The sequence below is a fragment of the Pipistrellus kuhlii genome, unplaced genomic scaffold (assembly GCF_014108245.1).
Source record: "Pipistrellus kuhlii isolate mPipKuh1 unplaced genomic scaffold, mPipKuh1.p scaffold_m20_p_7, whole genome shotgun sequence".
NCBI lineage: Eukaryota > Metazoa > Chordata > Mammalia > Chiroptera > Vespertilionidae > Pipistrellus > Pipistrellus kuhlii.
Window position 1 is genome coordinate 37,040,605 of NW_023425573.1, and position 13,025 is coordinate 37,053,629.

Here is a 13,025-nt window from a genome sequence, read left to right on the forward strand (position 1 = left end):
CCAAACTATAAGACCCAAACATACGAAAGTGGCTGAGAATGAAATACCCTCCTTGCCTCTCTGCTTCTATTACTAAACAGTTTTTTTTCTTTTAAAATTCGAACCATGTACCCTCTAAATTGGTGGGGAATGGAGAGTGGGGGAGGTGGTCTGGGACAACAACAGATATGTAAGATTTTCCTATTAATGTTGCCACTCACTGGTATACACATTTGGGGAAATCTTTTGATTGCTGGGCCCTCACTTTCCTTATCTGTAAATTAGGATAGTTTGGCCCCTTCTTGAAAATTCCATGCTTTTGTGTGAAAGGAGAAGTCTTTACAATTTTTTATTATAAAGGCAAAAACTTTTGAGATTGCAAAGGGTCTATCGGGGACTAAAGTAAGGTCCTAGAACAGTCTATAAATCCCCCTGGGATTGGGTGAACGTTTTTTGGTGAGTGTGTATATGTACAATACATAAGCATTTTTCCAGGAAGAGGGACAGGACTGTCTTTTCATTAGAGCCTCAAAGGGAAATTAGGTCCTTTGCCTTCTTTGGTTGAGACAGTAAAGGGTTCTTTAGTTTCGGATTTATCTGCTTGCAGAGCAGACCGGCAACAATCTTTACATGGCTGTAAAATCTGTCCCACCAAGCCATCTGGAGTTTCTCATTTATCTTCATGAGCTGAGCATTTATAATTTTTCATGGGCAGAAAGGCTGTTCAGAATCAGGAGGTTTTTTTTTTTCATTAAAGAATTACAATAAATTCTGGGGATTTCAAGATTTATCTTGATAGTGGTGGCTAAAGGAGAGCCATTTTACTACATCAGAAAATTTCCAGCATGTAGCACCTAGCACATCTGCCCATTCATGTTGAGTTATTTTACTATTTCTTTTATTCTTGAGTTAACGGACATGAAACAAAAGGCTTGGCTCCGCCTTTCTTTTTCATCTGATGTTCGAGTCAGTTGTGAAATGATGAATTACCAGTATTTCTATTTGAACAAGTCATTTATATAATATTCTTAAAAGTTAAAAACTAGAAAGAGAAGAGGAAAACGACACTAGGGAATCCGAGGAACTAAAAGAGGAAAGAAGCACGTAAGAAAGAAATAGGGACCAAAGAGAAAAATCTGCATTATTAGATGCGGAAATAGTTACCAACTCCCTAAGCAGAGACTCGAGTTAAAAGGAGAATTTTTAAAACGGGGAACCTATATCGCAACCAGAGAATACTGGATTTTTTGAATACATTCAATGAACCGAGCTTTTCAAGAACATCTTTTGGCTGCTCATCTCAGGGCCTTACACGGCTTCGCCTTAATTAAAGCGGAGGCAGAGGCCGGCGGAGAACATCACAGGGAGAAGGATGCTGCCCGTGATTCTTAGACAAACGCGGAAGCTCAGGGGACCGATCCTTTGTGGTCACGGAGCAGCGCCAATTAGTGAGGAACGCTGATGTTCCCCGAGACGGTATCAAAGCGCTCCACAGTCAAAGGAAGAAAAGGGCTCACGCATGGACCTTGTCACCATTTATGTTGGGTGACCCCAGACGCTGGGTAACGGACTGCGGCTTCCTCCCGTAGGACCAGCTCAGCAGACCTCTCTCTCCCAGCGGCTCCTAAGTCCCAGCGGAGGCGAAGGGACCTGCAGCGCCCCCCGGGGACCCAGGTTCCCCCCACTCGCCCCAGACGCTGCGTTAGCCCCGTGGGCGCCGGGGAGAGACTGTCCTCAGACGACCCCGGTCCCCAGATGACTCTGGCTGGGTCCCCGTGTTCACGGAGCATCCAGTGCCTCCCCCTCTTTGGAGTAACGGCTCGGTGTGGCTCTCCTCAAATCCCATTCATGAAAAAAACCTGGGCTTTCAGCTCTCACGCACCCCGCGCCGCCCCGCCCCGCCGGACTCCCCCGGCCGCAGCTCCCGGCCCCGGGCTGGAGGGGCGCGCGCCCCCGGCCCCCGCGCACGCGCGCCCGTTGCCATGGGGACGCACGCAGCCCCGCCGCCCGGTGGGGAGGCGGGAGGGGGCGCCGCGGCCGCTCCAGCGGGAGACTCTCGTATCGCAAGATGGCGACTGCCAGGCCGCGGGATGCGGAGTGAGCGCGCCCCGCCGGGGGCTCAGCGCGGCTGCTCCTCTCCCTCCCCGCCCGCCCCGCGCCGCGGCGCCGCCTCCCCGCCCGCCCGCCTGCCCCGCGGCCCAGCCCCCCGCCGGCAGGTACCTCCCGCGCGCGCCCCGATGGCAGCGGCCGGCGCCGCTCCCCGGGGGCGGGCTAGCGGGTCTCCCTGAGCCCGGGCGCCTGACAATAACGCGATCCCAACTTTTCCTTTTGCAGCGGCCGCCGCGGCCCGGCCTGCAGCCTCCCAGCGCCGCCACGCCCCTCGCCGCCTGCCGCCCTCCGAGGTGCGAGCGCCGCCGGCGGCCGGTGACCTCCGGGCGGCCCGGGAGGAGCGCGTGGACCGGCGGGCGGCAGCGAGCAGCCGGCGAGCGCCTTTGCCATGGCCCTGACCCTGTTCGGTGAGTGCAGCCCGGGCCCCGCCGCAGGGGGGCCGCGCCCCGCAGCTCGGGGGCGGGGGCCGGGGCGCCCGGGGCGCGGCGTGGAGCGGGGGTCCGGGCGGGGCAGTCGGGGCGCCGGGCTCGCTCCCTCGCGCCGCTCCCATTGTTCCCTCTCCAGGCGGGGCCGATGGGCGTGTGCTCCCCTGGCCCAGTGTGTGCGGGAGGCGCTGGGGTCCGGGGGGTGTTTTGTAAACGAAGGGTCCCCCCAAGATGCCAACTTGGGAGCGCAGTTGGCTGGTTGTTTCCAATCCTGCGTTTCTCAAGTCGACACATAAAGGTCTTGGAAAGTTTATTTATTTTGAACGAGATGTCTGTGCATCCTAACCTATCTCAGGAATTGCCAAATGCATGCTGTGTTATTCCTGTTGAATTTGGGGGGGTGGGGGGGTTAAGACTGTATATTCCGTGGAAAACTACAGTAAGTGTTGAATATATTCGTTAAAATTGAAAATGTTTGCTCTAACATAGGACAGCAGACAGAAGAAAGTTGGTTACTGGAAGTAAGTAATCTCGGGAGAATATCGTTGAGTGTTTCAGGAAAGAAATGTTATTTCTGTGATGTAATTACTGCAACACTATTGTTTGGGTGGCTAAGACTTCAAGGTGTATTTTTTTTTTCTTCCTTAGTCAGAAATTGACAAAGGGTTGAAAAGAGGGACTGAAAAGATATACATTCCTTCCTTTTACAGAAACAGCTTATGGTACCTAAGTACCTTGCTCTCAGAAAACTCAGTAGGTACAGTATGTGAAAACTGGCATGTTCAAAGTATTCAGTTTTTCAAAGAAACTAAGTCCATTGGCATGTAACTGATAGCGACAAGAACAGTCTTAGTAAGTTACTCACAATGTCAAGTTTCCAGTTACGTTTTAATAATGTCATTTGATCACACATCACATACCACAAATGCCTTTTGATGTGAATGCTTAAGAGTGAATTAATCTGCTGGCTTCAAAGAGTTACTTTAATGTCACCATCTTATTTTAGGAATTACATTTAGACCCAGGAAGGGTTTGATCAAGGTCACATGGCCTTTGTGTGGCAAAACGGAGCCTAGAACACAGGTTGCCAGTCTTCAGTCTAGGGCTGTTTACGATGTCCAAATACCCACAGTACTAGAAGTGACATTTCTTACTTTGTGTTGAGTCCCCAGAGGTGCTTTAAAGTACGGTATCCTTTTTTTGTCTGGAAGAAATGATAAGAATCTCACTGTTTCCCAATACATTGTATCTAATCTGCATTGCTTAGAAGCATTTTCCTTAAGTAGTTACTTTTTTGTTCGAAAAATGATAGGAGGCTTTACTCATAGTTATTTTCTTTCGAAGAAGCATTTATCTTACACTCTTGGTGCTAATACATCGCAGTAAATTTCTCTTTAAAACTACTTCTGACTAAATTTATTGTCCTTCCTAAAGAGAGAGTCTGTAGTTTCAAATTTGTTTTCAAAGGTTGTGTTTACAAATTAACCACTTTTAGGATTCTCACATTCTGGGTGAGTAAAACAGATATATTGAGGAGTATGTGATAAGGTTCCCAAAAGGATTCCTAAGTTGTGAAATCTTTTAAGTCCTTAGTGGAAGTAAGGAGAGAAAGAAGAATTTGGAATTCGACCTTTAGAAGAATGTATGAGAAGCCATCCCACCCTTAATGTGAAACAAGTGTCTTTAAAAATATAAATTTATCTTGTAAGAAAATATAATTTCGTTTACAAAACCCAGCTTGGTTACATTTTTTAAGATCATTCTCTTTATAAAGCAAACTTACACCTGTGTGTAGAGGCTATTTTTCCAATAGTGATAGAGCAGCAGCTGCTCTAAAAAATGTGGTTGTATTCCACTCATCAATCATTTGAGATGCCTGTTAAAAATGTTGATTCCTTTTCCAAGAGACCAACAGCACCTGCCTTTCGGAGGAAGGGGACTTTAAAGGGACTCCCGGTGATTCTTAGGCACACTAGAGTTTGAAAACGGTTGTATTAAAATTAAATACTGGATTTCCTCCAACTTGTCCAATTCAAAATTAGCTTTTGTATATATTAAGAGCAGTCCTCAAGGGTTAGAAGAAGTGGATTTTTTTTTAGATATTACTACTATTTAACTAATGGTCTCAATCCTAAATACCTCCTGTCCCTTCATATTTACTCTGATTAACCAGTTTACAACAGAGGAGCAATGAGATAATCAAAGTCTGTGAGCGGGAAGTGAAGAGAAGGTAGGAACAAGAAACCAGACAGGTGCGACTTCTCAGTCATAAAGGCAGACCTCAGTAGATTCCTGCCTGAGCCTCCCCACAGTCAGGACCCCATGTTGTGTATCCTGTTCAGTTGGTTAGCCCCGCCTGCTGGGCTGGCCATACTAAAATACCACAGCAGGGTGGGTTACACAGCACACATTTCTTCCTCATCCTTTGGGAGGCTGCGAAGTCCAAGACTAAGGTACCAGCGAATTCTCCACACATGGTGAGGGAGAGAAAGCAAGCTTTCTGGTCTCTCTCTCTCTAAATATTATTGATTTTTTACAGAGAGGAAGGGAGAGAGAGAAGGGAGAGAAATAGAGAGTTAGAAACATTGATGAGAGAGAGACATCGACCAGCTGCCTCATGCAGGGATGTGCCCGCAACCAAGGTACATGCCCTTGACTGGAATCGAACCTGGGACCCTTGAGTCCGCAGGCTGACACTCTATCCACTGAGCTAAACTGGTTTCAGCTCTGGTCTCTTTTTATAAGGGCATTAATCCCATCATGAGGATCACACCCTCATGACCTCATCCAATTCTAACTACCTCCCAAAGGACCTCCGTCCAAATACTAAAACATTGGGGGTTAGAGCCTCAACATATGAAGTTGTGGGAGGATGCAATTCAATGCATAGCTCCCAGCAATAGACTCCAGCATTTTTGCTTTGTTTTACATTGCCATCCAGGTTTTATAATTGTCAAGAGTGTTCTTTTTATAGGAAGTTAGTGAAGGTTAGCTTTCTTAAAAACACAAAGGAACGAGAGCTTCTAAAATTAGTTCAATTTTACATTTATATACATGCAATATTTTTATCTTAATGTTGTAGGACCCCCAGTAAAATAATTATCAAATTAAGCTGAAGAGTGAAGAACGTCTTCTGTACACTATTAATCACCTCCTTTATGCTTAAAAGGGTATTTTTAATGCAGATTTCTGCCCCATTCTGTGATAGACCAGACTCTAATCTTTCCTGTTTTTTACAGTCTTATGTGGGAGTTGAAAATATGCATTTTTAAAGGTTTAGGAATTTTCAGGAATTTTAATTCAATTTTCAGAATCCATCCTTCAGACATCAGTATTGATAATTTTTAAATCCTCATATAAAAAAAATTACCTAAGTGCAGTTCAGACTCTGGTCACTCACCTTGCAAGAGACAAGGTCCCTCCCTGTCTTAGAGTTTACCTTCCAGAATGTACCACTTGGACCTGACTACCTAATTCAACGCAAGCTTTGTTAGAACCCCCCCTGACAGAGAAGCACATGTTCTTTTAGTAATTGCTTGGGAAGGAAAGTCTCAGGTCATCTAATTTAGGACTTTTTAGTGGGTGTACTTGACAGAACATCCTAATTGGCCGTCCTTAGCGCTCTAGTTGACAGAGTTGAGTGAAAAAGCATTCCCCAAGTCATCTCTCTCTCTCTCTCTCTTTAAAAAAATTTTTTTTACTGATTTTTTACAGAGAGAAAGGGAGAGGGATAGAGAGTTAGAAACCTTGATGAGAGAGAAACATCAATCAGCTGCCTCCTGCACACCCCCCACTGGGGATGTGCTCATAACCAAGGTATGTGCCCTTGACCAGAACCAAACCTGGGACCTTTCAGTCCTAAGGCTGACGCTCTATCCACTGAGCCAAACTGGTTTTGGCCCAAGTCATCTCTTGGTATGAATTTCTGTCATTTATAACTAAACTGGAGGCCCAGTGCATGAAAGGGGATTAAGAAGAAATAATTTAATATTGCTATTTGCCCTTTCTCTATAATAGAAGTGTCAGAGATGAAAGAAAATTAGTAAAATATATATGAAAACCTTCCTCCTGTCAGCATCTGGGGCTCACCACGGGACCCAAAGTCAAGTCCCCGCCTACCCACACACACCTCAAAATTGTGTGAGACCCAGACCCGGCCAGTCTCCCCTCCCCCACTGGGCTAGATCCAGACCCAGCCAGTCCCACCCTTGTCAAGCCTTGCTGGGCAGGGGGCGTAGCCTCAAATCCCCGGGCCTGGTGCCAGGACTGGGGTCGTGATCTGAGGTTTCCCCAGCCCAGACTGGGGCAGGGGGCTGCCTTGAAGTCCTCCCTCAAGCCCCTCTAGGTGGGGGACATGGATCCCCTGAGATCCCCTGTTATGCCCCACTGGGTGGGGGGCATGGCCTCAGGTCCCCTGGCCTGGTGCTGGGGTGGGGGCATGGCCTGAAGTCGCCTGTCAAACCCCACCTGGTTGGGGGTGCGGCCTCAGGTCCCCTGGCCTGGTGCTGGGGTGGGGGGAGCAGCCTGAGGTCCCTTAGCCCAGCACCAGGACGGGGAGCACACCTTGAGGACCCCTGTCAAGCCCCGCTGGCAGGGTAGCACAGCCTCAGGTCCCCTGTCAAGCCCCACCTGGTGGGGAGTGTGGCCTCAGGTCCCCTGGCCTGGTGCCAAGGGGACACCAGGGTGGGGGGCATGGCCTGAGGCCCCCTGTCAAGCCCCATGAGGGTGGGGGAAGGCGTAGCCTCAGGTCCCTGCTGATCGCTCATTAGGCTCCTTAAGGGAACTTGGCCTCAGCTGTGGGTGCAGCCATCTTTGTGATGGAGTGATGGTCAATTAACATATTCCCTCTTTATTAGATAGGATGGGGCTGTTGTGTACAGCCAGGACCTAATGATGAGATTGGTAACTCAGTTACAGTTCAGCTGGGTTGGCTGAGCCCTCAATAACTCTTCTCTGTGTGGGTGGAATTGGCTGTAGGGTTGCCCCCTCTCTCCCCATTATCTTTTCCCTTTCATTACCATGTAGTCACCATTATCACTGCCATAGGTCACTTCTCATTCTTGAGATTTCACTGAAATGTCTTACCTTCTTTCCTCAGACTCTTCTACTGCCATGGAAATCTTGCATCATGCCATTTCATGTGGCTTCTCTCAGCCCCTGACACACTGGCCTGTGGGAATCTATCTTTATAGAGATCCTTTGGATCCAGTGGCAATGATGTGTTCTTTAAGATACAGTTAGGAAATTTTCTGATCACCCATGACTGTCCTGCTGCTAAAATTTATCTTAAGACTGGTCAATTGCACACTTGCAGTATGACTTGCTTGACCCAAAGCTAATTTTATAGGAAATTCCCACTTGAGTACATCCTCTGCCGATATTTTTATTTTTCAGATGTTGCTCATCAAAGAATATGAGAGGGCGTTACCTGAGCATCAGGGTGCTCCAATGGTGAGAGCCCAGCTACTTCCTAACATCACCATTCTTATTTGCGTACTTGTTCATATTCCTTCTTTTACTTAATACTTCAGCTTTAAAAGTTTCCTTTTAATGTTTGGAGATTTGGGCCTGTGTAAGAGAAATAAAAGAATTATAGTTGCTACCTCTGATAGTCACCATCTGTGTACAAGGAATGCAGTCTTTTGAGTCACATCTGTTCTTCTAAGTAGCCATCCTATAGCAGCCCAATCTTTGAAGACAGAACAGAAGATAGTGTTGTGTGTAATTATAAAAAGTTGACATATTTGTTAAGAAAAGTTTCTTTTACATCAGCATTTCTCAACCTTTTTAAAAAAATCACTGTCCACATGATGCCTTTTAGACATTTTCTCAATTCTCTCCATGAAACTAATATAACCGAGATATATTGTCTTATCTATTTACGGACTGTATGGTATATCTGCTTTAGGCATAAAAAGTAAGTTGTTGTGTGTGTTGTGTTTTTTTTTGATTCCCAAAAGTCAATCTTTGCTCCCTTGAGGGCATTGTTACCACCCATTGAGAATACAGGTTTTATACTAACGTGAAGCTATATAAGAGAATTAGGCAGAAAAATATTGTTTGGCCATGCTTTATAGGTCAGATAATAATAGTTCTGAAGGAATGACATTAGTATAAGTTACACATTTTTCATCACATTGGTTTAACCTCAGTTACTGTCACCTTGAGAAAAGCCATAACAAAGAGTTCCTGGTGTGAGGTTGGGTGTGTGTAGCTTTTCTCTAAGTCCCTCCAGTAATGATACTCTTTGATATGGATAGCTGATGTTTTCTCAGTCTTACATAAAATACCAGCAGTAGTACCTTTAAAAGACTTTATTACTTATCTGCAATATATAAAACTAAATGAAGTTATTGAACTTCTGTGCAAGAAAAGTCCTGGAGCCTGGCATTATAGCCAAGGTACCAGTCATATGTTATTCCTATGTAGAAAATGGTTCCCATAAATTTGATTTTTATTAATATAATTCTACTACCCTTAAGAACAGAATAGGAAGAAAGTAGGGAAACAGGGTGGTGTGACCATATTTTTACATTGAAAATCATGTTGAAAAAAATAATGTCTGAGAAAATAAGGTACAGATATATATTTCTAATTTGGCTCCTTATTTTTAAACCTATCCAGCTTGAATATTTTGTGAATATGATAAAAACCACTGCATTGGATACTTTAAAAGGGTAAATTTTTATGATATGTGAATTCTCAATATAAGCTGTTATTAATTTTAAAAAAATCATCAGTGTGGGAGCAGATTGATTAAGAGGAAAATTTACTTCACTTTAACCAGGAAGTATTATTTTTAAGAGCGTTTTATATCTGGGAACCTTTAGGACTTTTTATCGTTTTAGAAAGATTTTTTTCCTTTTATTTCCCAAGGAACAAAAAACAAAAGTAAAAATCGGTAGGTTAAAAATGCCTCTACGTCTTTAGAATTGTTTTAAATTTAGAAAAATAAGCACTTCTTGGAAAGAGTTAATGCGGACAGTTGGGATCTGTGGGAGGGGGAGGGGGAGGCAGGCGCCCGTGGCCAGCTGCTGAGCGGTGTGGCAAAGGGCCACTGCATTGTGTTTGCCGGCTGCAGGAAGGCTGCTCCTTTCCCTTTCCACGCTGACTCTCACCCCGGCGTCATTGCCTGTATATTTCTAGGTGTGAAGCAAGCAGAAGGATGCGGTCCAAGAAATACGTCCCTGCTTTGATGGATTTTTATGGCCACAAACGACATTTCAGCAATTGAGTGGGGCCCCTTCCTTAAACTGCTAATCGTTCCTGGTTTTCCCATTTCTGCCCTCAGCACATACCTGCAGCCCCTAGAGCGTGTGTGCCTATATATGGAACTTTGTGGTTGCTTTTTAGCTACTTGTTGTCAATGAAATTAGTTTGTCAGAGATGTTTTTGGGATTTGAAGTGACTTGTGCCAGGTAGGACACCGGGCAGGCGAGTGGTGTCAATGTTCGTGGGAGGGATATATAAATGTCTAACAACCGAACTATGTCCCCTGCAGGCCTCCCCTGGTGAAGGAATTGTACAGCGTTATAATAACATTAAAGCATGTTATTACCATGAGGAATAACATGCTAAATATGCATACTTATCTTCATATAGTATGAAAGAATGATTTTAATTTATGAACCGAAAATCTTACACTAGTAAGGCAGGGCATGCATTTTGACTCAGAGAGCTACACTGTAAGATAAAAGGAAATGGCAGAGTACTTATTTCAGTTACTTTCTGTATTATTTAGAGGTTGGGGTACTACTAAGAGGGACCATATTGGGTGTGAAAGCACAGTATATAAGCACAGAACAGTATAAAAACATGGCACACTTGGGATTGGGGGAGGAATAGATGAACCAGAGAGTGAGAGAAGGAAGTAAAAACAGGAAGTGTTTACCGTTTCATAATTTTTCTGAAGAGTATCTCTGAGGTGGGATATGTGTTCTTCTACTTTGTGATTTGTTTACTCATCTGTTCAATGGATTTTGGGTACCTAATGTGTGCTGGGGATCTGTTAGTTCCTGTTGTCAAGGGATTTATCAATATGTGGAGGGAGATAGCCGACTAAAAAATGTATAGTGCTGTGAAGAAAGATAGAGCAGGGGCAGGGGAGGGGCCAGCTCTGTGGCAGAGGATTCAGTGATGACCCCACAGCTAAGGTGAATTTTGAGGAGACACTTGAAGGAAGTTGGGAAATGTGCTGGGCAGTTTTGAAAACCAGAAAGAAGGGCAACATGGCTGGAGTGGAGTAAGGAGGGAAAGTGGTAGGAGATGAGGGCAGAGAGCTACCTGGGGCGGGGGGGGGGGGAGAGGAATATTGGGGTCACAGATTATATAACCAGGGCAAGGACTTCACAGCTGAGCCCTTACCTCCGTCTGAGAAAGATGGGAAGCTGGTGGAGGATAGTCCATAGCACGTGGAATCAGTCCTTTCTCTGCCAGGAGGCACCGATACGGTCCCATCTTGTTTTCCTCATGTGTAAACAGAACCTGTTCTCTTCTCCCATTCACACAGCGATTAATGAGATCATGGATACAAGGTCCTAATGCAGTGGTTGAAGATACATAGTAGCTAATATTGTCACTAATTGTTATTATAAATATTAACAAAGATCCAAGATACCAGCAGCGTTTCTCCATTTCCTTATTACACAAGTCCGTGGGCTGACTTGAAAAAGTTGTCTGCAGTATTTCTCTTTATGTGTGCGGCTGAATACACACCACGTCCCATTTAGACTTTGTCTGAGAATGCTCTGGTGGAGACATAGTTCAGGGATATACGGTGGAGACCAGATACACTTCTGCTCGTGCTGGACGCTTGATACTTTCTATTACACTCTGGAAATGTGAAAAATACACTGGCTAACAGGCAGTGCTTACTTTTCCTTTGGGAGATAATCCAGAATTAATCAGATCTAGCCCCTGCCCTCATGGCTCTTACATATCAAGAACTGTATGGTCACTGTCTGGCACATAGCGGGTGCTCAGTCCAGGTTTATTGAGTAGATGAATGAATGAATCAGTGAACATGCAACAATGGACTCACTCTGTATACTTAGCCCATGAATAACCTTGACTCAATTTAAACTTGAGCTTTCATTTATTGTACTTTTTTCCCTCCTTTGTTATTTTGGGTTATTCTTGTTTATTAGGTTAGAGTCCATAATTGGACATTTAAACCTGCCTCTTAGAAATTGTTTAGTCTAACAGTTCACTTTCCTACTTAAAATCCTCCAGCGAGTCCCTGTCACCATTAAGTCCAAATTCCTTAGCTTGCACGTAAGGCTGTCAGGTTAGGACCCCGCTCACCTGACGGGCCTCATCTCCGACGCTGCCCCCTCAGCGGCTACTCTGCCACACCGAACCCCCTGTCCGTGTCCAGAGGGGATCATCTCAGCGTGTCTTTGGCACCGTCATTTCCCAGCCCTCTGTGCCTCCCTCACCACCACTCGCCTTGGCAACCCTCAGCTTGAGCAGTCATCTCTCTTCAGTAGCCTTGGTGAGTTAGTTATGCCTCTTCTGCATCCGTAGCGCCCTGCACACATTTCCGCCCTGCTGCTTGTCGTGTGGTGCTTTAATGATTAATGTAGTTTATATTCCCCTGTCTTCCCATTTGGTGGTTTTCTAATGGGAAAGCTATGGATGTCTTTGTATATTTAACAACTGCCAGTGTCTGATGCATACCAGCTCCTCGTAAACGTTTGAATGAATTGATCTTACAGTAGTCTACTATATTTCTTAAATTTGGGCGTTAATTTTAAGCCTGAAATCCATATGATGCACTCCTTTGATTTTTTTTCCTCATTATTTTTTGTTCATTTGTTTGTCTTCTTTTTAAAAAAAAAAAATCCAGTAAATGTGCATTATATCATCCCTTGCTTCCATATTCTAATATGACGTCCCCAACTGGATGCTAACAAAGGCTTGAATAAATTGGAAATCTTTCTGGGAGCAGATTCTTTGAGGTTTAACTATAGTATTACTAACCACCAGCAGATGTTTCTAAATTATTTGGCATAATTAGATAACAAATTCCACTTCATTAAGCTGTTGTTCCTTTTCATTTCAGTGGTACAAAGGAGTTGCACATAAATTAGCTTGGTCTATTCATGTTTTACCCTCACTGTAGGGAACATAATCAAATTGAATGGCAATTCAATATGAAAATGGCCAACTTACCCTCTTAGAGGTTTGAAAATAAAAGCAACATAATCTTTCTCTCATCATCATAAATTTGTGTGCTACATCAACATTCCTGTTAGTGTTTATTAAGAGAGCAGATGTAAGTGACAGTTTACAAATTCATATTTTTAAATGGGTAAAAGAATATTTTTATTTGTTACTTATTAATACCTCTCATTGTTCAAGAAAGAATTTGAGGTGGTTTCCAGAAAGAGAGAATTCAGGAAGATTGAAGGCAGTCAGCATGGGGATTCCTTTTTCTCTTTCTTGTATCATTGATTTCACCCTCTCCTTTGGGCCGTTTCCCGTAGGTCACCATCATGCTTTCCTATTCTG

General features: G+C 44.6%; 1 protein-coding gene across 1 annotated transcript in view; it reads left to right on the forward strand.

Moving 5' to 3' along the window:
• Positions 1–2,340: 2,340 nt before the first annotated feature.
• Positions 2,341–13,025, forward strand: part of CHN1 (chimerin 1) — a 139,936-nt gene continuing 129,251 nt past the window's right edge. The window contains exon 1 of the mRNA XM_036422333.2: positions 2,341–2,495. Coding sequence (XP_036278226.1) covers positions 2,477–2,495 — 19 coding nt within the window. The 5' untranslated portion in view covers positions 2,341–2,476. The remainder of the gene's footprint in view (positions 2,496–13,025) is intronic.